The 27,405-nt window shown below is 41.3% G+C and overlaps 1 protein-coding gene across 2 annotated transcripts; it reads right to left on the minus strand.

Annotated features, from left to right (window-relative positions):
• Positions 1-1,088: 1,088 nt before the first annotated feature.
• Positions 1,089-25,771, minus strand: Ndp (norrin cystine knot growth factor NDP). 2 transcript variants are annotated; one of them, XM_048461577.3, is made up of 3 exons: positions 25,388-25,771; positions 10,936-11,310; positions 1,089-2,294 (listed from the first exon to the last, which is right to left on the minus strand). In XM_048461577.3, exons 2-3 carry the CDS (start codon positions 11,101-11,103, stop codon positions 2,067-2,069), a joined length of 396 nt encoding a protein of 131 aa, XP_048317534.1. In that variant the 5' UTR covers positions 11,104-11,310; positions 25,388-25,771; the 3' UTR covers positions 1,089-2,066. The 2 variants fall into 2 exon arrangements, with proteins under 2 accessions (XP_048317534.1, XP_085540523.1); XM_085684397.2 differs by lacking the exon at positions 25,388-25,771 and adding an exon at positions 21,257-21,389.
• Positions 25,772-27,405: the final 1,634 nt, after the last annotated feature.

The following is a 27,405-nucleotide window of genomic DNA, read 5'->3' on the forward strand; positions in this document are numbered from 1 at the left end:
GAAGAGGTTTAGATACCCACTTAACTTTCAGTGTTAAGTTTAGTTTTTCACGTGACAATTTTTCTCTTCATATAATGATCCAAATTGCCGATTTAAATTTGCTTTCAGGATGAGAACATCTTCCAATTCAGTGAATTGGCTGACTCCATCACCATAAAGGTTAAAATCAAGTTAAAGTTTCCTTTTAAAAAATTCTGTTTCAGGGCTGGAGAGATGGCTCAGAGGTTAAGAGCACTGCCTGCTCTTCCAAAGGTCCTGAGTTCAATTCCCAGCAACCATATGGTGGTTCACAACCATCTGTAATGAGATGTGGTGCCCTCTTCTGGCCTGCAGACATACACACAGACAGAATATTGTATACATAATAAATAAATAAATATTTAAAAAAAAAATCTGTTTCAAAGCCATGAATAAAAATTTAATCCCACAGGCTTTCATAAAATTGTGTGGAAGTAGTACCAAAGAGAGAAGAAAATCACCATCTCTGCAGGAAACATAATTCATGGGATAGCTATGTTAACAGTGGGGAGTGCTGTCATTTCTGGGTAGTCAAGACAGTGTGCTATCAAGGTTGCTTTGGAAACTGAATTTTCATGTTGGAGTTCACATTGAGGTGCCTGTAGTATACATAATGCATGCCAATGCCACACTTCCTGCAGCGCTGAGGAAGATCAAAGTAGTATCAATAGGTTTGAAGCACAGAGTGACAGTGTTGTTTGTGAACTTTGTCCTGCTGCTTCTGTTGACCTGACTTATGGGCATCCAATCTTTCTTGAGAAAAATGAAGAGATCAATAGGGATGTGTTATCTCTATTTCACACAATAGTACCTAAGGAAGCCACAATACATCATATTTTGTACTAAAATTTGAGACCAACAACCAAGTTCACCCACCACAGTATATTGATTTTTTATTTTAAGTTCCCATCATGCATCCTGGGATTCAATTTCCTTCGAATTATTCTTACTTCCATCATATCCTTGGAGATGTCCAAACAGTAGTTACATGGATCTTATGTCTACATCACAGAAGGCTATAAGAGAAGGAGGAGGAAGAAAAAGAAATAATAATACCTATACAGCCAAAATTTGAAGGTACTCTATTTTTATTTCAAAACATGGGGAGAATTCAAAATTTGAGCCTCAATGACCAAAAATATATGGGAACAAAATTGTCAGAGGATAATCTACGCCACGACTATGGCAACAAGCCTCATGTAGACAGGTGGATGCTGGAGAATGATGCTTAAGACATGACTGAAGCTTTTGCATACCCACGAATAGATTCCTACTTACTTATGAGTATGGCGTATTCCCATGCCACTAGTAATTTATGCCTTCTCCAGAGTCAGTACTGTATCTATCCGTGTGTGTGTGTGTGTGTGTGTGTGTGTGTGTCTTTGAAAGCCTACCTCCTCACAAAAGTTTAGCATCATTTACCTGCAAAGGCCTCCAGAAAATAAATTCCTTATGCCACCTTTATATCCCCAAAGTCATTTATGAAGAACTATAGTTGTCAGGAGCTCCACAGTCACATAAAAGAACCCATTTATTAGTTATTTTAGTATTAGCTAGCTGTGAATAAACCTCACTAAACATATCCACGGACTTGGTGTCAGTTCGGAACTTGAAACTTCGGAGGCAACTCTTAGACCAAAACGACAAGGTGAAAAACAACTGAAGATCTCCTAAGAAGAGTTGAGCAAATTCTTCCCTAATATGCACCAAATAGGGACAGCCTGACACACTCTTGCACAGGGCCCCACATTTTCCCACTAATGCAGAATTGTCAAAAACTAAACCACATTCAGAGTCAACAGGGGAAATGCCTGAATCTGAAAAGTAACCAAAGAAATTCTTTCAGGGAAAGGAGATGGGAACGAAAGACGAGTTCCCAGAGTCACTCTCCATTGAAAGCACATTGAGTCTTTAGGACTAGAATATGCACAATCCTGTGGGATTCGCTCCATATTTATCTGCCTTAACTCTTTTCTTGCCAGTCCTACTCTGGCTGGTTGAACTGCTCTTGTGGTTGTCCCAGCCAGAAAGCCACTCAGCAGCAAGCCTCAGGAGCTGCATTCCTCGCAGTGACAGGAGAGGATGTACCGGTAAGTGGCGGTGAGTCGCATGCCCCCTGAGCAGCGCAGACGCAAAGCCTTCAGCTTGGAGGTCTGAGGTCGACAGCAGTGACAGGAGGAACGGAAAGGTTGCTTGAGGACAGTGCTGAAGGACACCAACGGCTCAGAGCGTGATGCCTGGCTGCAGTGCCCCTCACATCTGGCCAGGAGCACCATCTGGAGAAATAAGGGGAGGTGATTACTCTGTGCAGGTATCCAAATCTCAAGTTAGCACATTATCCTTTGAAAGACTCTAACACTCCTGTCTGATTACTGCTGGGTCAGACCAGTGGCTGCAATTCAGAATCTATTGGTAAACCTAAAAAATGTATTTAAGGTATTGTGGCTATGCAGTAGAGGACTTGTTTAGCATGCACAAGGCTCTATGTTCAATCCTCAGTACCTGGAGATTGATAGGAAACCATTCAACACTACCCCATCTGAAACCATTTTGAATTTAACTTCTATAGTAGGGCCTGAGCTTTCATGATTTTCAAGATTCCTTTGGTGACTGTGAAGTGTAGTGAGGGCTTAGAATCCATTAAGAAGATGTATCATTGTGGTGTGAATAAAAAAATTCAGGAGCAGACCTGGTGATGTACTTCAGGTGATAGAGTACTTGCCTAGTGCACCCACATGTCTGGGTTCAGTCTCTAGGACCATATGAACCATGGATGGTGACACACACCTGTAATCTCAGCATTTAGTAGAGGCAGAAGTATCAGGAGTTTAAGGCCATCTTCAAGTACATAAATGAGTTCAAAACTAGCTTGGGTTACCACCTTGCCTCCAAAACCAAAATCAAATAAGCATCTGAGTACAAAATGAGTTTCTCCTGAAGGATGGAGGACTACCACTGCCCAAATGTACTGCAATTCTACCAACAACAACAGCAAGCAGAAAGTCACTTCAGATTGAAATCCAGGATCAAACAGAGAATGATAGAATGGGGGGTCCAGTGGGAAAAAAACTAAATAGAAGGAGTGTAGTCTCTGTAGAAGAAAAATGAGTAAACTAAGTGTTGCTTTGGAAGAAATATTCTAGGTGTAACTTAGAAGAAAGAGAAGTAGAGATAGGATGCATTTGTGGGCCTGACAGTTTATACCTGAGCTTATACCTTAAAGAGGTACCTGTCATTTATACAATTTATGTCAGCATCTTCAGAGTCATTTAGAGCAAATTCACCTTGACCCTCTCCGTTTCCAGAGGTTTGGGCTGCTTTGTCAGAGCTTGTGTGTTCTTTATAGTAAGACTCTATTAAGACTAACTAAGGGGATGGAGAGCTGATTCCATGGTTAATAACACTTGCTGGTCTTACAGAGGATTTGGATTTATTCCCAGAACCTACACCACATGGTTCACAACAACCTGTAACTCCAGTTCCAGAGAGGTCCAACATCTGATCTTTTCAGACACCTGAGAAGACGTACATCCAGGTAAGCAGGCACACACATACACGTGAAGAAAAAAATAAATAAATCTAAAAATGAAAGACTCTGTTTAAAAAGTATAAAAATTATCCTCAGGAAAATGTACATACTCAACATTTTGCATACAACTTAAGGAGATGGCCAAAAGATTCTTTGATTCGCTTTTTTAAGAGTAAAGGTAAGAAACTCAGGAGGAAATTTCTGAAGTAATGTCCTTCCCAAACAAAGGAAGTCTGGAGGTTAATTATGGGAGTCTATGTGTATTCACACTGGAAAGCACTTTAAATGTGGGCATATTCCTGATCACACTGAGCATAAGAAAGAGATTCCCAAACATGTCTGCTTTAAGGTCATAGTTCAAGAAGGAAAGATGCTGAACACATTCCTTGGCATGTCCAGGTTAAAGATAGCAAGTGGATGTGCAAGGAGATAAAGGGATAAGCAAGAACTCTTCCGGTCAGGCTTACTTTAAATTATAACAGTAGGCAGGTAGGCTCATTTTCTCTGCTTTCCCAAAAAGTTTGAGCTAAACCCAAAGAAAAGATGCCTTGAATGTGTGTTAAGACAGGAGCTTGCCCCACAAAGATAAATGGCAGCTCATATAGTTCAATGATCCTGGAATACTAGGTATGGGAGGCATGAATGAGATGGGCCAAGGCAACTTGATCCCTGGTGATATAGAACTTTATAATATTTTGGCAATTAGCAGTTAATATTAAAGACTCACTATAGATGACTTCTGACATCATCCTATGGGGCAAAATTAAACTGATAGTTAAAGATTGCTAACATCATTATCTGAGGAAATACTGGGAGAAATTTCAACAATTAATTCACACACATGAAGAAACTATGAGATAGTAGCAGAAAAAAACTAGCAGGACTAAGGGAGGAATAAGCTGGATTGGTCTAATATTACTTTCTTTGCAAGGTCACAAAGGCAGAGAGAAAATGGCTACTGTAAGCTGTTTTGATTCTATTAAAGTTTTTATTGCCATTCTGTCTGTTCTTCAAACTGACAGGCAAGATAAACATCATCGCAAACAGGTTTGAGAGGATTATGCTGTAGATAAACAATACCTGGCCCATCTCTGGTGTCTACCCCATTTCTCTGAGAGTCCTAGAACTTCCCCACTTTCTCCTCCTTGTATCTGCCAATACATGGGGAAAGTTGCGTCTCACACTGAAACAGCATAAAATTTGCTGCTCCCTAATCCAGATTACCTATTGGAGAGTAAAGCAATCATTCAACCACTTTCCAAAATGAAGTCTTTAGAGATCTAGGTGGATAAAACAAACCTGTTCCAACAAGAATAATCACAAAGGGTCAAAGACAGCATGGGGTATCCAACTAAGACATACATGGTGAATTAAATATGGCCCTAACTGATCAGGATATTAGCTGTCCATAAAATAGTCAAGTCTGAAATACAGGACAACTTGAAGATAAGCTACCTTAATTGTGATTAAACTAAAAGTTTTCAGGATATCATGCTCCATGCCCAGTCTACAGTGAAGGACAAGATCTCCAGGATGGAAGGACCTAGGTCCACCTTCAGTGGGCCTAGTCCCTGTTTCTCATGTACTGTTTCTACACAAGATGAATGAACAGAGATGTATAGTCAGTACCTACCGTGACTGTCCCACATGTCAAGTACTTCCTGTCTTTTAGCTGTTCTCATCATCCGCTCCCTGCTCCAGTTAAAGTTGAGCTTAACTACTTAAGAGCTCATGCGACTGCCCTCAGTTCTCCTGCCTCCTGCCTTTGTGCATGTCTTTACTCTCCCAGGAACATCATTTTCATTTGGTTTTGTCTAATGAAAACCTTCCTATACATTTTCTGTGGGTCTCCTCTTCCAAACACTGAAAGAAATAGTGGTTTTCTTTTTGGTGTTGTCAGTACACACACACACACACACACACACACACACACACACACACACACACAGGATGTGGGATTTCCCTCTGTATGCTGTGATTACCATTAATGAATAAAGAACTACTTTGAGCCTATAGCAGAGCAGGGTGGGTGGAGCAAAGCTAGGCGGGGGAAAACTAAACTGAATACTTAGGAAAGGAAGGATGGAATCAGAGAGAAGCCATGTAGCCCTGCCAGAGCCAGATGAAACTTTAGCCAATAAGCCACGTGCTGATTCACAGATTAATAGAAATGGGTTGAATTAATATGTAAGAGTTGGTCAATAAGAAGCTAGAGCTAATGGGCCAAGCAGTGATTTAATTAATACTGTTTCTGTGTGATTATTTCAGGGCTAAGCAGCCGGGAACCAACAAGCAGCCTCCTTATTACACACACACACACACACACACACGAGAGAAGAGGTAGAGAGAGCAAGCGAGGGACAGAGGAAGGAGAGTAAATTCACCTTTATAGTGAGAACTGAACATGTCCAGAAACATTCTTTTCTGTTATTTTAACCTTCTAAATATGTTTCATAACTTTGAGTTGGGTATGTCTTTCTTCCAGATAATCTCAATATATATACCAGGAACAAGATCCATAAATGTCACTTTCCTACACCTTCCTTTACCAGTGACATCAAAACATGACTGTTCAGCTCATCTCTAGGAACCCGGGTCAATATTTAAAGGGTCACCTGTGCCAGGCTGAGGTCAACAACAAAATGACAACCAGGGGAACAAAGTAGCATAGGGGTGAGACTTGAAGATTTGGATGGGAACTCACATCACACCAACTGCTGTCTGTTACTGTCACACAAGCCAAAAATCAAACAGATGTGAAGAGACATTTGCATCCAGAATACTTCCCTTTCCTATATCCTCTTGAAGCATTATTAGGGGTAAACATTTCTTTGTCTTCTTCCCCTATTATTTTTGTCTCTAACAACTTTTGTGATGCCTGCACGTAGTAGCCATCAGTATAAATTTCTTATTTTCAAAATTATGCCACACCTCTCAGGTGATCAATTATGTTATAAACTCCATATCTCTAACTCCCATACATTTTCCTATGAACCTCATGGGCAGCAACAGAATAGGGCTTGGGGATTCTAGCAGCTCTTTCCCAATCCTGCAGCTCAGTCCTTGACACGAGAAACCTTCTCTCTGGGAACGTTTACAGCCTTGGTCTCCTCAACTCAGCTCCTTCTTTCCTCACAGTCTGCTGTCTCATCTTGCCCAGAGTGGTTGTCCCTCACCCCACTCTTAGGACCTGGTTCTACTCCATTACCTTGGACCACCACCCCCTACTTCTCAACAACTTGAGCTTCAAACACCCACGGAGCCAGTTCACATTGCCAACCCAGGATCTCAAAAATACAAGCTGATCAGGAGTCAAGAGCTCACCCTTGCACCTCCTCCATTCACCTGGTGAAGATAGCCAGTAGTCTGCTTCTGTTTCATCCTCTCTCTCAGCACCCAGCACAAAGGCTTACATTTACTTTGCTCTTCTGCTCTTTCCCACCCCTCCCATAACCAGCAGAGTCATAGGGAAGTTCACTTTCATAATCCTTTAATACTGCAGGAATCCCAGCAGTTATGGAAGTCTTAGTAGTGACTGAAATAGAAAAGTGGGTTGAAACACCTGTCTAGCTTACAACTTCTTCATCAGTATCGTAACAGCTTTATTAAAGGTCTATTATATGACAGGCTCTGTGCTAGTTGCTTTACAAATATTACCATTGCTGCCATACATATCCATGTCCTTGAGCAAACAGCTCCTTTTGCAGAGGAGGAAACTGAGGCACCAAACAATGATTTGCCTTCCTGAAATCACTCATTTGGAAAGCTGTGAATCAAGAACTGAATACCAGATTTCTACTGCCTTAAAGCCTGGGATGCTTTAGTATCCGTTGCCATTTTACAGACAGCCCATTTCTTCTATCTACAGATCCTAAGCTTGTTTGCTTTGTGACCTTTCCACAGAATTTCAGGGAAATGTGATTTCTTGGGAAGAATGGAAATGGTTTGCCACTTCCAGACACTTTTGGACTAAATCCCATGAGATATCATTACTAACAAAGACACTGGGTATAATCTAAACAGTGGCTACTCTGTCTTTTTTAGTAGGTTAGTCTTCCTGCTGAGTCTATCTTAGTTCTTTACTGAATTGCTAGGAGAAAGTTAACAGGACCTAAAACTGGGCAATAAAAGTTCAGGGCCATGGTGAACAGAAAGTCCCATGAAAGTTGTTCAGAAAACCTTTGCCCATTATTTCTTTTTTTTTTCTAGAAAAAAAATTGCAAAGTATAACACTTATGCAGACACCTAGGCCTGAATTCTAAATGATAGCTCCTATATTCTTACTGCATTTCTTCAATATGAGGAGCCAGTTTCAGAGAAATAAATTCTACAAAGAAAATATTGCCATTCCCAAATCATGTGGCATCAATAAACCCAATTTCTCTTTTCTTTAGGTTGCGAGTTTTCTTTGTTGCACCATGGGAATGATAGAATGATAATACCTACATGGCAGCATGACAGGAGTCTTGACAATGAATATATATATATATATATGTGTGTGTGTGTGTGTGTGTGTGTGTGTGTGTGTATTGAAGTGACTGACACACGTTAGGTGTTCAAGGCAGTACATTCCTTTCCTTTGATCACACATAGATTTCATCTATATTCTGGATGCCAGACAGGGGATCTCTGTGAGTTCAAGCCACCCTGGGCTACACAAGATCAGTGCAGAAACAAATCCAGGTAGTGGAGGCTCACATCTTTAATCCCAGTCCTAGGGAGTCAGATGCCTTTAATCCCAGCACTAAAGGGAATATAAAATGGGACAAGAGAGAAGCTTTGTTTTGCAGTCATCTAGCCTTGGTAGAGGTAAGACTTCCCTAGTGGCTTTGGGTCCTTTGTTTTTCTGATTTTTAGGTTGAACCCCAATTTCTGTCTCTGGGTTTTTATTATTTGTGCTACAAGACTCATTAGAGAGAATATCAGCCTAAGTCTGTAAAAGTTAAAAACTATATAATATTTCCAAATGAAAATCATTTTCTTCCTGAATACATAAAGAAAATCTAATCCAGAAAGGGTCTGGTAACTGAAACTCTGCCAGACAAATTTCTGTGTCCGAGGAAGGAAGGTTAATAATTACAAGCAGCATTTACATAAAACTATTGCTATATTTGGGGTCATTTGGGAAGTTGGAAAACAGATTGCTTCCATGAAATGACAACCATTTTTTTCTCTTATCACAGTTTTACACTGACATGCATGGTGGCATTCTGGAAGAAGCAAAGCTGAACAGCAATAGACTAAAAGTTGTTTCTAAGAGTTCTGCTCAAATCCTGGGAGTTTGAGTTAATGGAATTTCTTCCTTGAACTTTTCTCTTAGGTTAACATGCTAAGATAGTCTTCCATCTATCATAAGTCATTTTGTCCACTCTTTTGGGATTATTTTCAACTTTTCTTTTGGTTCTGGGGATGGAACTTGGGATCTCAAACATGCTAGGCAAGTGCTCTACCATCCACTCTCAACTTTTTATAGATGCCACTATTTTCTATTATCCTCCCTTTCATCACAATGACACTTTCTTAAATTTGAATTATTTTTCTCTCCTTTAAAGAAACATGATTATAAAGAACAGTTCAACAAAGAAAGCAATCGTCCATGAGCTAACAAACAGTAAACATGAGTGCTGTCTCTTCTGAAGTCATTTCTGAGCAAGCATGGTTATAGAATTGTTTCTCTTATCTTTTCCTCAGAGTTGTTTTAGTTGTTGCTGTTGCTTTTTGTGCTTCTGTGGTGCTGAAATGAACCCTAAGCAAGTGTGCCCACCCCAGTCCCTACCAGCTCCACCAGCTCCTGCTCTCAATTTCCAAGAAGGAAACTTTATGCTCAGCATCTAATTGTTTCTCTTCAGTTTTTGTTCCTCAAGTATAAATAAGAACCAGGATATTTTCTTAAGTGGAAAAACCTCTATTTCTTTTCCTACAGTCCTAGGTCTTATTAATACAATGGTGAAATTGATTTAACTTAAATTTTGATCCCTTCAAACCCTTATCTCCTCAAACTAAAATAAGAAATCTTCCTTGGGCTACAATCATGTAAATTATGGAAAGCATAAACGCAGACATGTTTGAAATGGAGGGTGGAGAGTTTTATTTCTATGACCTTAATCCTAGTTATTTATAGTGTTTTGAAAATTCTTATTTATATGGGTAATTTTAAAAAATACTTAACATATGAGAATGTTTCAATGGGTTTTGTTGTTGCTGTTTTAGTCTCAGGACTAAAGTGAAAATCCTCTGAGGTAGAGCTAAACAAAGTCTTATTTACTAAGCGTGGCCACATTTAGTGCATGTGGCTGAGGCAATGATAGTCAGGAGAACTCTAATTTGGAATCCGTTCTGTCCTACATTGTGCCTGCCTTCTGGGTGGTCTACATGGCCGCCACTCTTGGTGGTCTTTTAGGTGTTAGTACTTTGAACACCTCTTCTCAGCACTGAGACATAGATGACTTGTGCAAGAAACACTCTACCCACTGCAAAGAAGACAAAACTGCTAAGCAAGATAAAATGATAAACAACTGAATTGTCATCTTTAGTTCTGGAGTCATTTTAATATAAATGGGGCACAGGGAGGAAGGTTTAGACCACACAGCTTGTTCTTGAGTAGTTCAGAAAACTGTTTGAGGAGCCTCCAAGAATGTGTTCCACTGTTAAATCTTATTCAACTTTCCCCGCTTCTTTTTGTTGCTGATGCAAGTAGAAGGAATTATGATAACTTGGAGGCTCAATTTTTCTTTCTTCTTACATGTATGTGTGTGTGTGTGTGTGTGTGTGTGTGTGTGTGTGTGGTATATATGTGAGGTGTGTGTGTGTGTGAGGTGTGTGTGTATGTTCCTGCACATGTGTGCATTTTTACAAAGGTGATTGTGGCTGTCAGAGGTCGATGGAGGGTTTGGTACTCAATTGTTTCCTTAGTTTTGAAGACAAAGTCTCCTACTGAAGCTGGAGCTCATTTACTGGACTAGATTGACTAGGAAGCATGCCCCAGGGGTTCTCCTTTTTCTGCTTCCTCAGACCTAAGATTAGAGGTGTGTACCACCATGGCAGCTCTTTTACATGGGTGCTAGGGATCCAAACTGAGATCCTCACTTTACCCACTGAGCCCTATTTCCAACCCCTGTTTTTCTTTATTGAAAATAAATATTATTGCTCATAAATTTCCCAGTCAGGGACATAGGATACCCAACAATAGGATCAGCATGCTCCATTACAGCCATGGAATTGCAAAGCATGCTGGGAAAACTCTAAAGAAAGATTCCCTTGTGAGTTTTACAAGCCAGTCATAGAACTACATTTTGGGCTCTGGTCACAGTTCTCCATCACCTGACAAGGAACTGTAAATGAGAGAAAGGGGTATCTTCTCAAAGACTTTGGAGCAACCTTGATCTTACCTTTGAGCTACACTTATACAATGGGTGACTGATAGAATCGACATAATGGTGTCTCATGCAGCGTTGAGAGTCCATCAGGAAGGAGCTGTCTGTTTTGCTGTCTGTATCTCCCATTACGGCCAGCAGGGAGAGCATAGAAATGGATGCAGCTAGAACATGATTTCTCATTGTTGTAAAGGGAAACTTCTCCAGAAGAACAGCAGAGGGCGACAGAGGACAATAGATTGGAAATGCTGTCACCACCTAGGATCCAGTTCCTTTCAAGGCCAGGGCAGGATGGGGCTGTCGCTTTCTGGTTGTCATTGTCCTTTGTATGCTGGAGTTTTGTCTTGCTCCTTTCACTTGTAACCGATCACCACAGTGGCTACTGTACAGCTGGAATGAAGGCAAAAATTACTTTCCCCAGAAATATGGATGCAACATAAGAGATATGAAGTCAAACATTCCCATGCTGTTTGGGGTAAAAAACACTGGTTTCTGGAGCCTTATTAGCTTATGCTGTTATCCATTTCATGTCCCCCGACCTTAGTGTTTATGCTACATATTTATGACCATTTGGAAATGGACATGACGGTTGAGTGGAAGCATATGTTGACTTTAATTGCTTGAATCTATGTGCCTAAGAGCAGGAATAGTTTGAGCCCATGGTTGAGATTAAAAATACATGGTTCTGGCCACAGTCTAACTAAATTGGGTGGTCTCATCTTTGTGCTTGGTTGACAAGGCAAAAGGGTTTGTTCAGCTTCTCTCGAAGCTTTGCTTCAACATCAGTTTACAGGGCTAGAGCAAAGGAAGGTCAATGCTAATGAACACAGGCCGTGGCCCGAGGGAGTACGTTTTCCACTCTATATGCACCCACTTAATTTTCCATTGCTGTGCTCTGGGCTCATCTTGTTTTTGTTTTAAGTCCTTGCCACCCAGCGTCAGTGGCCAACTGCATCTGAAACCCACATTGTGATCCCTGGCCTCCAGCATGGCTAAGGCACCACATGTGTATTTCCCAACAGAGTCACACATTGCTGCACAACCTTTGTAGCTGAAGCCCACTGTGTAATTTGAAAAGAGTGGTCACTGGAGTAGAGACTTCTCATTAAACTGAGATTATGCTGGACTGGTTTCCCTAAAGTTTGCTTTGTTCTTTTAACCATAGCTCCTGGTCAAGGGACTGGAGTTCAGCAATCTGCTAATTTACCTCACTGATGCTTTGTATTACACCAGAAGACACAGAATATCAAAAATATTTTCAAAAATTTGGGGAAATTGAGAGACCCTGACTACACATACCAAACCAAAGGAATGGAGTAATTAAAGCTTCAGAAAAACTTTCAAAGTATTTTATATCAAAGTTGGATTGTTTGTTCAGAGAGCAAGTATTTCTTTGACTTCCTTTCGTGAACAGTCTGAATAAACAGGGTAAAGTGTTCATGTGATCAAGATAAGAAGTTCAAGGTGGTGTAGTCAATCCATTTTGCTGTAATAGAGTGTTCTCAGACCCACTTAGCTGCAATTAGACAATTTGTGAGCGTGGGGCAGGGCATTCTGAGTGGAGAAGTGTGTGGCAATAGGACCATCTCAGAGCAGAGCATCCCTGTTAGCTGAGGAACCACCTGGACTCAGTCACGACACAGCCATCTTGCATAGCTCACTTAAATTCTTCCAGTTCATTTCCTCACCTATAGGACAGAAGAACTGACAGCAGTAGCATACACTGTTCCCTCCTGCTCTAAAATGCCAGCAATGAATAGCAATGCATTTGGCTACCACCATTTCACTCTGCAGAGGGTAATCCTAAAGATGAGAAGAGCCTGTTCCCAGATAACCTTGTACCCCTCTCCTTTATGCACATGCTCACAGTGACCTCTCCTTAAAATGGATCAAGCCTGTGCCAAATAGCTCAATGAATCAAGGCTGAAGAATATTTTTTCTTACTGAAAATAGATCTTTTCATCCAATATATTCTGATTACAGTATCCCCTCCCTAACTCCTCCCAGATCTTGGCCACCTTTCCACCCACCCCAAATCACATCCTTTCTTGCTCACATTAGAAAACAAATGAGCATCTAAAAAACTATAAAATAAAAACAAACAAACCAAAGAGGACAAAACAAGCAAATCAGAGAAAAGAGCCAAAGAAAAAGCACAAGGACCACATATAGATGCAGACACATACACACTCGGGCACAGAGATCCCATAAAAACACAAGCCCAGAAGTCATAATGGAAAAAAAAAGCTCAGACAAAGCACTGTGAGACAAAACAAGCTTCAAAATATGCCATTGAGTTCATTTTGCTGTCAGTCTACTGCTGGGGCCTGCCGCTAAGTATGGCTTGTATGCCCAGTGAGACTCCTTAGGAGAAAACAAATTTTTCATTTGAGGGTGGTTACCAATTGAAGAGAGCTTCGGGGTTAAAGATGTGGACTTGTGTCTACTTGCCCTCTCAAGTGCCAATCACCAGGGAATTACCTGTGTTAGGGTACAGACATGAGTTTTTAGAAGGGTGTTGGGGGTCTACACTCGCTGGGGACCTCATGTTTGAACAGCGAATACTCTATCAACTGAAGCATATATCCTCAACCCTGTGAATTGGTTTGTTCTCTTGAGATGATAAACAGAGCACCAAAGTAGTTATAAAGGACAAAGAAGACTGGAGTAAGAGCTCAGGAGTTAGGAACACTGGCTGTTCTTCCAGAGGACCCAGGTTTCATTGCGAGCACCCACAAGGGAGCTCACGACCTTCTGTAACTCCAGTATCGCTGAATCTGATGCCCTCTTCTGGCTTCTGTGGGCACCAGGCCCACAAATGGTGCACAGACATACATGCAGGCAAAATACCCATACACATAAAATAGAAAATAAAAAATAAATAAAATGACAGAAAAATAACAAAGGAAATGTGACTTTACATGTAGTTTTAAGATTTTTGCTTTCAGTGCAATCATATAAGTCATGACATTTTCATTCAGTTTTCTATTTACACTGAAATAGCATTGCAAACAATGAAAATAAACAAAGAATTCATAAAATCTTCAAAACTCACAGGTAAGATCTTTACAGCACAACACTGGTATTTGGTTCTATTATTATTGGCAGTAGTAGTCTTTTAGACTTATTTATTTTCAGTTTGTTTTATGTATATGAGTATTTTGTTTACATTTATATATGTGCATTAAGTGCATGCCCGGTACTGGAGAAGATCAGAAGATGTGATCAAATGCTTTATAAGTTATTTATGATTGAGAGGCATGAGATGTGGGTACTGGGAACGGAACCCAGGTCCTCTGAGAACACAAGTGCTCTTAACCACTGAGGCATCTCTTCAGCTCCAAAATTTTGTTTGTTTGTTTGTTTTAGTACAGATTCTCAGTGTGTAGATCTGTTGAGCTTTCAAGGCATCCTGAAATTGCAGGCCTCTACCACCACAGAGGCTGAGATTTCAGTTGCATTTTGCTTTAGCTTTAACTGTACAAATTGCATGAGCCAGCAATGCTGTGCTGAAGAGCAGTTTATGAAAATAAAGCTCGAGAACGGAGAACAAATGAGCCCAGCCATGGTGAGCACAGACCAGGGTCTGCAGTGTGAGCAGTGACTTACACAGAGGAACATGGCCACAGGATCACTTGCTTTCTGGCACGCTAGGACATTTCAGCTTTATGGGAGTTTCTTGCATTTTCTTGGAACTAAATTAATTCATTTGTCTTTAATTTTAAGCCATATGTAACAAACTCAAATAGTGACGATCAGGATTTAGAATCTCAGCCAACCAAGCCACAATGAGTTGAAGAGCAGAACTCAGTAGTCCTGTGTCCTCTTGGTGCTATGTGCTCTGGGACAGTCTCTGAGACCTGAACTTGGCCACAGGTCAGAGCCATGTTCTCCTGACTTCAGTGCAGAGCCATTGCAGCAGGAGAAGCACGTAGGCCAACATACCCGACTTTGGAGCTACCTTTCAAATGCTACCAGTGGAAAAGAACAACTGGTGCCCAAATTTCCCCACCTGTTATCCTCATTGAAATAATAGAGCGGCCTCCTGGGTGAGAGATGGTGCTGTGCCCACAGATCAGCTCATTCTTGGGCTGACCTTCTGCCTGGCAGAGAGGAAAGCACTGGCTTTGCCCAAGTGATTTCAGCAACAGGCTAAGACAAGTGTCATGTGCCAAGAACGGCCTTGTTTTTGCCCTACTTCTGAGGCAAAGGAGGGCAGTGTTTCCATATCTATGTTCCTCCTGAACTGTTTTCTGTGCTGAAATAGGCAGATGTTCTTTCCCTGGTTTCTTTCAACAAATATTTGTTTTTTCAGCCTACATATTCATTCACTAAGCGTTTACCATGGGCTTCCTTTCACTCTAGCAGATAAAATGTAGGGATCAGGGTTCAGGGGTGTGGCTCACATGCTGAGGCCCAGGGTTAAATTCCCATCACCAAAATCAGGTAAAATAAAGGTCAGAGGAAAAAAATATATTCACTGCATTTATAAGTAAAGAGTCTTAGCCTGCTGTTTTCCTTTTCAATTTTGGGACCCCACTGATACATCATCCCATTTACTAATTTATGTCCAGCATGTGCAGCATCATCTCTGAGAAGATTTAGTAAAGTGAATAAAATATATTGACTTTGAAATAAACTCAGCATATCATACAGAAATATTTATTATTTACCATAGACCAGGTAGGTCTCTTTATGTAGTTCTGGCTGTCCTGGAACTCTCTCTATAAACCAGGCTGACCATGAGTTCATAGAGATTCACCTGTCTCCGACTTTCCTGGAACTCTTTCTGAAGACCAGACTGGACTTGAGTTCACAGAAGCACACCTGCATATGCCTCTCAAACACTGGGGTTAAATGTGTGAAACACTACTCCCAAATATTTGTTTTAATTTTTTAAAAATTCTCTGAGTCAGGAATAAGGTTGTGGTTCACCAAACCATAGAATTTTTTTTTAAAAAAAGGGAAATTAAAACTGTGTGGATGGGAGAAAGTTTGCTACTAGATAATACTTTATACAAGGATTGGAAAAACAGGAATTCTGGATCTAATTCAGAATGCAAAGTGCTAAGTAGCCCTTTCCCAGGAACCCAAAAAATTTTAATGGTATCTAGTCAACAAGATGCCCTGGAGAAAAGTCAGATGTTTTTTACCAAGATACTTAATTTATAAGCTGTAAACAGCATGTCGGATTGTAGAAAGCGTCCCCTGCTCTCAGTGAATGGCTTAAAATTATTTCTATCTAGTAACACAAGAGTAACAGTCAAGAAGCCAAGTATGGGCTGATCCTGAAGCAGTAGTACTCAATGAAAAGGATGCAAGCTTCTCGGGGATCTCTATGGATGCAGACATAAGGTCAATGGGGAAGAATGTGGTTCTTGCTCCCTTCATCTCAGGATGTCTGGTCTATAGTAGGAGGCAATGGTCACCTCCATAGTGCTACCTTGGGTGAACGAAGAAAATATTCTTGCAGTTAAGTAATAACCCTCAATTCTATAATAAGATGCTGTGTTCTTCCCACTGTGGTGTAACTAGCCATCTGTGATAGAGCTCCACAGCAGCAGGTAAGTGTGTAAGGGGAGGAAGGGAAAGCAAAAGCTGCGGAGGACTAGAACCAGGGGAAGAAGCAATATATCATAATCCCTGTAGATAAGGTTGTTCAAACAAAGTTCTGAGAATAAATATAACTTGGTGGGGAACAACAATGTGTCAACAGTCAATGGACCACAACTGCGCATGTGTGCCTATGTGTGCAAGCAAGTGTGTGTGTGTGTGTGTGTGTGTGTGTGTGTGTGTGTGTGTGTGTATGTGTGTGTTTGGTTTGAATAGTTTCACTGCCTGGGGGGGACAGTGGGAGGACTTGACCTCGAGCTTGACTGTAGCTAAAGCTCCTGATCTTTGACACATTTGTGAAGAAAGAATGCTTTCACTGTTATCCAGTTTACCACTTACCTGAAACACCATGATTCCTTCCCCAGACCTCTGCTAACCTGTTATTAGTGTTCTGTATCTCCAGACTATGCATTCACTTGTCTGAAATAATGAGTAACTATTTCATTGTATTCTGCAACCTGCAGAACATTTTGCTGTTGTCTGATCCAGTAGAAGGAAGGCTGATCTGTAGATGTTCAAGCTTCAACATGCCTTCCATGATTGGCTACGAGTGCTTTATCGAGTTATTTGTTTTCTCTAAGACTCAGTTTCCTTCTATATAAAATCAATTAGTTGGTTGTACTAGTTCACAGCTTTGTCTATTCTCAATCATGTCTGTCTTTTCCCAGGCTTCTCAGACAATATAGCACTGCTCTGGGACTAGATACTCTCCCAAGACATCTAACAGCGAGACTTCCTTTCTTCTTTAAGGAGTTAATGATCACTCAAGATTCCAAGAACATTCTAATGAATGTGCTTGAGCCAACAGGAGGCCAAGCTATTAGAATGTTCTCTTCCACGAGGCCATTTGGGTGGCCTGATATAAAAATACTCTCAAATATCCAATTGATTTGGTGCTTGTGATTTACTAAATGTAGTTCATAAATTATTAATATCTTGGTTTTGTTTTTTTTAGACAGTGTCTTGCTATGTAGCCCCAGATAGCCTGAAATTCACTATGTAGACTAAGCTGACACTGAATTCTTGGGTGAACCACCCTCCCCAGCCCTCACAATGCTAAGATTATAGGTGTGTACCACCACACCAAGCTCATGTTTTATTAATAGTAATGTTTTATTGGTGAGTGTAGCTAACCAGTTTCTATTTTTCTTAAAATTTGTGCCATTTTCTCCAGTGTTATTCAATGCATTTATCAGGAGACGAGAACAGTCAAAGGTAGTCATTCACTCTGGAATTCACCATCTTCTGTTTGATGATGGTTATGCTATAGGCTGAATTCTATCTGCCAGTTCCTTTCTTAGAATGACCTATAGTCCCACACTGAACTGCAGTCTAAGCTACCATGGGCAGGGCTCTGGCCCAGGAGAAGACAGAAGAGAAGTTTGGGTCTGAAAGGTCATCTTGAAGATGTGAATTAATAAGATCTTAGGGGAATCAAGAATAGGTCTCTCTGTTTGGTAAGGTATCTGCAGAACTTCTTTCCTAAGGGAGGGACAATCCTGAAGTCTTGGGTTGAGACTTGAGTTCAAAAGAATTGGCCACTGAATATAGCTGTGGAATCCTCCACTAGGCATTTTTTTTAACTTATCTAAGTTTCCATGAAAAAAACTAATTCTGAGTTCTTAACAGTTGATGTAACTAATTGACTTCTAGGATATAAATTTCCCACAAATTGGAAATGATTACCAGAGTATTGGGAAGCACTTTTCTGTTGAAATCTTTTTCTCTGGGGGTTTGGATTATTTCTGCAAATCTAGACGCAGACTATGAACTGTGACTGATATGGTGATAAGCTGTCAAAAAATGCTCAACGGTAGTCTTTCTATGGTGCCACAAATCACCAGTGACTCTGAACTCTGAGTTCTGTGCTATCCTTTCATCCACAAGGAATAAAAGTAAGCAGAATGGGGTTGGATGTGGCTATTTAGCTCAATTCGTAGTGTATATAAAGACCTGGGGACGAATAGAATGGGCATAGTGGTGCGTATCTGCGATTCCAGCACTCAGGAGGCAGGGGCAGGAGGATGAGAAGTTAAAATTATCCTCAGCTGCATAATGAATTCAAAGCCATCATGGGCTACATGATATCCTGCCTTAAAAAGAAACAACACAAACAAACAAGCTAAAAGAAACAACAAAAAGCAGCATAGACTCCTCACTAGTAACAGAAGAAAAGGAGAAATTATTCTGGATGCCCAAAATCTGCCGTAGATTTTTCAAATTTATTTCAAATATCACAATTTCAAGAGAGGAAGGTTTCACTTTTTTTTTTACCTGCTCCCTACTACAGAAGTGAAATCCAAGCCAGAATACTAGTGAGTAGTGTGATACAAGCTACTAATTCCCTTGCTAAGATGCAGAGTTTCGGAACGGAATCCACGTTCTGGAATAGTGGGGAGTGATCTCACCTAACAGCTAGAGGGTCCTCAGTAATAAACAATAAGAGCAGCTCAGTCTTTTCTGTTGTTCATGCAATTTGCCTTTTCTGCTACATGATGGGACTGAATGTGGAATTCAAATCGGAACACTCCTGGATGCATGCCTGCATGAAAAGGGCTGAGGCTGGCTAGCACAAGCATCATGTGAAAAGCATGCCCCACCCCCACCCCCATGCTGCTAATCATCCTGCAGTGGTTGGACTATGGGCTTTCTCGCTGCCTTTTGTTTTGATTCAGCACTGCCAGTTCTCCTGTCACAATTCTACTCTGCTGCCTTTGGACCCAATCTCAAAAGAAACACTTAAATTTTGAAAGGGAACCCATTTTCAGAATTGAGGCAGGGGAAGGAATCACAGAAATGTATCAAGTCTAATGTGTCCAATTGAGTTTTAAAGATAAATTGGAAATTGATTAAGGATTTGGTTCCTTTGATTCATCATGTTTGTTTCAGGAATGTGTGCACCTACATTTGTACCTAAAGTTGAACTTGAGGATATTTTTCCCTGGGGGTTTGATCACGTTTCAAGTAAGTCATGGAGGCAATTTCAAACCCATTATGGGGGAGTGGGAGAAATGAAACTTTCTCTTTCAGAAACTGAGCTGTTTGAAAAAAAAAAAGAAATGACAGTGGCCAAATTTAACATCAAAAAATATTCTTTTCTACTTTTTTTTGTATGGCTTCTTATTTTTCTTACCTATGAATGAAAGTATGGAAGGAGACTCCAGGTTTCGGCCTATTGTACCTTTACTGGGCTAAAGAAAGAGCACTCCTTAGCATTTTCTGACAGTTGGTCCACTTTTGGTCTTAACATGCTGCCCTCTCATTTATAAAGGATACTGCAATCAGTTGGATCATGGCTTAAAAGAAAAAGTTGGGGTATAGCCAGGCCTTGGAAGAGAGCAAATTGTTTGAATAAGCCTTAGTTTTTGTGGGAAAATGAAAATCTTATACCACGCTACCAGTCAGAATTCGTGTCCAGATTTTGACAAGAGGATGAAATGGACCTCCATTGGATGAAATCCTGATTCTAAGTACTCAGGATGGCTTGCCAACTGAACTAGCCCATTCTTTGAATCTTCTGAGTCAGCATGCCTTCTAACAGGAAAGTCATTGTTCCAGATTGTAAACGTCTTCTAGGCTGCTAGATCAGAACAGCTGAAAATGGTCCAGGGAGTGGGACACTTAGTAATATATACCTAAGTACTAGGCTCATAGAAACTCCCATGAAGGGGATAGAGTGAACACACCAAGCAGAGCCTTGCCAGAGATGTGAGAAGGCAGCTTTGAAAATATGAGGGCAGACAATGCCACCAGCACAAAGGTACATTCTTCCTCAAAGACTGAAAATGTGTGTGTGTCAGGGGTGAATTTCACCAGACAACTTGTATAGTCTAGCCAGTAGGCATTCATTCCAGTCCCAGCCTCTGCTGCATATTGCCCACACATGGGACTTTCTAAAACATTTCTCAGCTTTTACTTTCTCCTGAAATCAGAAAAGTTCATGGTTATCGACCTGATGAGTGAGGAGTGGGTACTACCAGCTGGAATGCTGCCACTGGCAGGGGCAGACAGGAACACAGAAATGCTCTAAATGTCCTCCCAAAGAAAACCTTTGATGGGACAAAAGAGCGGTTGTATTTTTACCCTCTCTCTTCGTGCTGCCAGGCTTCTTTAAATAGATGCTCTAGCCTAGGGACTTGTATGGAATAATTCATATTAAAACCCAAGAATTGGCAGTGAAGGGTAAAAGATTGCTCTCTCTCTCTCTCTCTCTCTCTCTCTCTCTCTCTCTCTCTCTCTCTCCCTCTGTTCTTGTCAAGTTAACAGGAAAAGGCTCATTTTAATTCATCTCTGTTAGTTTTTTTCCTTTTGAGTCTTTTAATGAATTTTTAGTTAATTGAAGAAAGATATCTGAAGCTCCCAGAAAATAAAACAGAATAAGAAACTGTCTTGTGCTTTTCTCTATAATTACTCTCACTCCCATGGACATTAGCAGCATCTTTTGGTATTTTATACAATGAAAGTCTTAAATGGAAACCTCTAATTAAAAGTCCAGTACCTTTTGCTCGATACTCATGAATCAAACTGCTCTTCTGAGGTAAAGAGATAGGGAAGAAAGAAAGAGGAAAGAAGGGGGAGTCGTGAAAGAAGTGAAAAGAGGGAGAGAGGGAGGGAGGAAGAGGGAAGGAGGGAGAGAGGGAGGGAGGGAGGGAGGGAAGGAGGGAAGGAGGGAGGGAGGGAGGGAGGGAGGGAAGGAGGAATGAAGGACCAGCTCCTTTCTCACCTCAATCCCTACACATTTTCGGCGAACTCAACTTAGGAGTGGTTTCTCAGTTCTCCCTTTCAGCAGTGGGTTTGGTAAGTCATCAAGCCTATGCTGGCCAAATTGAAAGTCCTCTTTCTCCTTCTTTCTGTCTGAGGAGGAGAGACAGGAGAGAAAGTTGAGGAACCCAGGAGAATGGCATAGCCCAAAAGATCTTTGGTCCAAGTCACTTGTCTCTCAATCTGAAACAGAATCACCACATTTCTCTTAATGTGGGCCGAAGTGCATCCATGCATTCCCATAGCACTCCCACCCCCAGGCCTTTGCCGAGATGTCCGGGTCACTGTGATGGTATGCTTGTCTCTGCCAACCCGGGTCACTCCAGCCCCGCTCTTGGCGAGCCACGTGGCTGCTCCTCTCTGTGAGTGGGTTCAGGCTCAGGACTACAAAAAGCCCCCATATCCTAACGGCCCAGCAGAACCTGTGCCAAGAATGACATCCTGGGAATACTATGGAGATGAGGAGACCTCATGGGCTGTTCTCCCCAGATGGAACAGGACCCAGGCTGTCTGGAAAACAGGCGAGCAAACAGCAGCTCACAATGGAAGGAGAACAGGCATAGGGAAAAGGGGGCGGGTTGAGAGCAGTGGTGAACAAAAGAAAAGAAGCCACTTGCCACCCAGGAAGATTCCAGGGTGTGCAGGAGGAGGTAGTGGAGGAAGCACTTGCAGGAAACAAGTACCCAGACATGGCACTGCCAGTCTAACAGGATTCTTTTCTGTATTAGATTATGGGAAAGAAAGAGGGGAAATATATAGCCAGCCAGCTGTTCAATGGCTTACAACCTCGCTTTTATTGTCCGGTTAGTTTGCGAGGTGGGGCATCAGAGGAATTCCAAACATACCATCCCAGAGAAATTTTAATATGTTCCACAGTGTCATACACGAAGAGGAAATGACAGCTGATCACAGACAGGGCAGGCCACAGCAATTTGGGCCCTGGAGCTCATCCACCCTCCCATGGGCCTTCTTTCCTCTCATTGTTCAGTATTTGTGCTTCTTAGTCTTCCCACCTGTCTCTCCATCCCCTCTGTTCCTGCTGGCTGGGCAGGAAAGTGTCATTAAGTGACAGTCATGAAAAAAGATGAAGATGGGCACCCAGGCCAATGGCCAAGGAGATGTGACTTTTCTGGGATGAGTCAAGCATCTCAGAGGTCAGAGGTACTCCAACTACCATACATTTCTGCTAATAGGCAATGAAATCAAGGACACTGTTGATGACGTTTTCAGGATTTTCCCCAGGAACCTAAACATGTGATGAAACATTAGACTGACTTCTTTGAAAGTGGCGCTGTGTGTGGCTCGGACAGAGACTTAGGTTTAGAAAACAACTTCCAGCTACTCATCCCAGGGTCCTCTTAAATTTAGACCAATCCCAGAGGTCACTGATTTCCTCAGTCTAGGGAATGGGATAAGTAAGTGATGCGAGAGAGTGATCGCATCTTCCTCTGTGCATGTTTCCAATACAGTGATTCACCAAGGAGCCCTGATGCCAGCTGCTGGGGAGGTGACTCACACCCATCTCCTGAGAGCATACAGTTCCCTTCCAGGGGGTGATCAAGAGAATTGAAGAAGGATATGTTATTCTTTTTCCAAATTGCTTCTATCCCAATCCCAAGAAAAAATTGGACCAGATTAGCTGTGTAAGTATGATATACTCAGGATCTAGTGCAAACAGCCAAAGGAGAGGAGAACCCTTCATTATAAATAGAAAACCTGTTGATAAGTATTTTAAATAATCTAGAACACTAGCAGCTATTTGATTTTGTTCCCAATAAGCAGAAAGTTCTTGTCAATTACCCATTGACAATGCTATTTCTCTTCCCAGATTCAACAGGAAAGAGCATACAGACCAAAGATAAAAATGTGGCACAATGTCCCATTGACCTTTGTATCCATCAGGATAAGAATAGTGCCAGCACATAGCAAATGCTTAATAAATATGTATTAAAAGATGATGGAATGAATTACTACACAGGAAGAACAATGGTACTGAAATTTTGAGATCTCAAGACAGTAACGGTCTCTGGACACCATTGGTGGTTCAAATTCTGAGAAAGTCATTTTTCAAGGGCCCAGGAAAATAAATGAGTTGGAAATAGTTAAATGTATTGAAAAATGATTTATTTTTTTCCCTTGACAGTGTCACTGGAACTCAAATTAAGATTGAGAACTCCACAGGAATATTTCCATCTGTGGGTGTCAGCTGCTTGATACACAGTAATAATGATAAGGCCTCAACCAGTTCTCCCATTACCTGAAGCAAATGTGTTTTAAGAGAAATGATGCACAGCATTACATTCGTGTCCAAACACTCTCATGTAATGGTCCGAATGACAGTTTAGGAAAATTGTTTTCAGTCACTTAAATTACTAACAGCAGTATTTTTTTTAAATGGTCATAAAATATTACAACAGTTCAATCCAATCCATAATATTTTTTACGGTCTTTCTTGATTAGTGAACCAGTGGTAAATTCACTCCTTTGAATATCTGATTTTTATTCAACAAAGCTCCTTAGGCTAGTTATTTGTGAAAATGATGTGTGTGGGGGAATCCCCGTAAATTGTGCCCCCTGTTCCACAATGCAAGCTCACCAACAGAACCCTCAAGTTCACTTTCAGAAGTAAAATTAATGAAGAGAAAGTGAGCAGATACTTGCATGAAGTCTAAATGCCATTTTGAGGCAGTCTACAGTTCCTGATGTAGTTAGCTGACACCCACAGTCACCAGTGAATTTGCAGCATCTCTGTGTTTCCACATGCACCTGGTTGCTAGTGTTGTGTTTAAGTGATTTGCCGTGTTGTATCTTGTACTTAGAATACACTAATATTAGAAATGGAGAGAAACATGCTCTGCAATAGCCTTATCTGCTAGGAATGACAGTTACAAGGTATAAGGAATTCTCATCTTGCTAAATAGATTACTCTTTGTACCTGAATCTCAGCGGGGGGGGGGGGAGGGAGGAAGGGAAGGAGAAAGAGAGAAAGAGAGAGAGAGAGAGAGAGAGAGAGAGAGAGAGAGAGAGAGAGAGAGAGAGAGAATGTGTGGGGGTGCTCTTTCACAGAGGCTTATCTGGGCTTGTCCATTACAATAAGCCTCAGTTACTGTGCTTTCTGAGTCATTAACATTCTGTACACAATCAAACTTCCCGTCCCTCAAGAGAGTTATGCCCGGCCTCCTACAGCTCAATTGTTCATTTAATGAGAGAAGTTGCATTCAGGAATTGAAAAGGACCCTCTGATTATTCCTCAGGTGTCTGTGGGAGTCATTTCTCCAGGTTCTGGTCCCTGTGCTGTCAGGAGCATCCTTTCCTGGTCTCTTCCTGGACTTTGGATCGTTGGTCGTGCTGCAGGGACAAACCGACTACTAAAAATAACCCCTTGCAATAAGGCCAAGGCAAACAGCATGCATTTCCTCAGACTTTTCGCCCAATCAAAATCCTACAGCGAACCCATCCTCATCTCCGACACTCTTGAATGTATCCATGGAAGCAAAGTCCCAACGCGGGATGGGAGAAGAGTGCAAAAGAGCAATGTGACACTGAAAGCTAGGCATAAATGTTGCCTATTGTTTGAAGTCATTCTGAGCACTCCGGCACAGCCCTGGCAGGAGATCAGCCGCATACATGAGCAATAAAAGTAAACAGTGCACGTTTAACCTCGCAGACTCGCCCGCCTTAATAGTGCCCCCATTGTAAGTGGGATGAAGGCGGTGGGGAAGATATGGGACTCCACAAATGCAAGTCAGCAACTGCTGCTTCTCCATCCCCCTTCATAGTGTCACATAGAAGAACCATTTCAAAGTTACAGCTAACTACGCAGAGTTTGAAAAGAAATCAATCCCAAAGATATTTTCGAGCTTCTCTGGAACGCTTCCTGCTCTGTCACAGACTTCACACACCCGTTCATTTAAAACAAACAAACAAACAAAAAGCCCACAAGGCTAGCAAGCTACAGATTAATGCAAATTAAAGTGATGCAAATTTAAGTGATATTTAAAGGTTGTTTCTTTGTCTGCAAGAAGGATGAAAGGCTGAGTTTGGAAAGAAGTAATTTCCTAGGCAAGCCGGCAGCGCTTGTTTTCCTGCTTACCTTGGGGGAAACGCAGGGCTCCTTTCTTCTCAGACTTTTCTGAGAGCTAGAAAGAGGTCCTGTTACTTCCAAATGCTTTTGTTCTTCTGTCCCTCTGTCACATGGCTTGCCTTTTATATTTGCAACACACAAAAGTTAGGACTGTTGTTTAAGCGACCCAGAGAGAGAGAGAGAGAGAGAGAGAGAGAGAGAGAGAGAGAGAGAGAGAGAGAGAGAGAGAGAGAGAGAGAGGGGAGAGGGAGAGAGAGAGGGAGAGTGTCAAATGGAAAAGTGCCATTGCAGGCATATATCAATCAGGCGTGTGGCCGCTGCAGTGCACTAGCAAATGGGAATAGCACGGAAATGGTAAGCGCTCGTTATCGGGGACTCACAGCCTCTGCCCACTGCTGGGCTCCTTTCCATGGAGCATCTTCCGATGAGAATAACAGCAAAGAACACGGAAGTTTTCTTTCCCTCCCTCCCCATTTTGTTTCTGTATTTTTACAAAAATAAGAGGCTAAATAAATATTCTGATTTTAATTCTTTTGCAAACATGTGACTGCCATAAAGATGTGCAGTGCAGTTGGCAATAGAGACACATGGTTTGGGAACTACAAAGACAGGGCGGCATACTGCTTAACGATTCAGCAGCTGGCCAGGACGAAGCTGAAATGCCGAGAGAGAGGGAAAGATGGACATCAGTAATCTTTCTCAGGTTAAGCAGGAAAGCAAGTGCAAAAAACGTTACCCTGTTTTAGCATGATGTGCGTGGGTGGTGAGAGTTCTTTTTTTCCAAGTTGTTCATCCATTAAATGATTTTTAGCAGCATAAATGCGATTCAGCTCTCAGTGGCACTTTAATAAGTGCCTTCACTGACATCATTTAGAGCAAAACTTTGTAATAGATTTAGAAACAAAAGGCAAAAACGTTTGGTCTATGACTCCTTGCGACATGTGAGGGTGTGACTAAAAGGTAAGGCCAACCCACCAGATCACATTTAGTAGAAACGTGGCAAAGGTAAACCATGTGTGGGGGTTAAGCACCTGCTGCTGTATAGTGCCCTGCTATGAGCTTTGGGACCAAAAAGGGAAACATTTTATAAACCTTGCCGTTAAAATGCTTAAAGACAAAATTATCTGTAATTTTGGAAAACTGAAGACAATACAAAGAACCATGTATACGTTTTTAATGTCAGGCAGATTCAGACCCAGAATAACTTATTTTATGAATACTGATGAGAACTTAAACCAAGGAAATGAAATGCACTCTAAGATAGTTTATTAAAGTATAAATACATCATAAACCTTAAGGAAAACTTTCTCTTGAGAGCTCCAGCCAGTCAACTTCTGATGTCAAAAGTATCAGATTATGATATATCTGATCATTTATTTATGATCAATAAATTGATAATCAAATTGTGTTTTGTTTCCCCCACAGAAGCACTACTTCAAACAATCATTGGTGTTTTACTCAAGGCATGTAAATTTGTTCAGCTTTCCTTCAACCTTTTAATGAGAAGTACTTTTCATTTGCTCTATGAGTAAAGCCCTGTTTACCTTGGACCAGTCACAGAATTTACTTCCGAGGGTTAAGGACAAATGACAAGTTCAGAACCTTGAAGGAAAGGGATTTGGCTAAATGTCACAAAAACAGATGTTCAACAAGCAAATGGGAAATGGATCTTTAAAATGGGAATAATCTTCAAGCAGAAATGACTTGTTCCCAAGTAGGAGCCATGGAAACAGTCATGAATGCATTTTCTAGCTTAATTGAGTGGATCGGATTCAGAGGGAGAATAAAGTCTAAGATCACCAACATTTTCAAGTATCAGAGTTTGTCAGTCACCAACCTCTTCATTTTTTTTTTAGAAACAATTAGTGGTTTTTGCAGGAGGTTCTTACTGTTCCATCTTGCCATCTTTTGCTTGGGGATTCTCGGGGTTGGGCTATCTGCTCTGAAACAACATGAAATGGTGCAGTTCTTTTGGATGGACTTTTCCAGCCTTCTACAAGTTGTCCTTCTGAAAGGGCATTGCAGAA

The sequence above is a fragment of the Myodes glareolus genome, chromosome X (genome assembly GCF_982192425.1).
Source record: "Myodes glareolus chromosome X, mMyoGla1.1, whole genome shotgun sequence".
NCBI lineage: Eukaryota > Metazoa > Chordata > Mammalia > Rodentia > Cricetidae > Myodes > Myodes glareolus.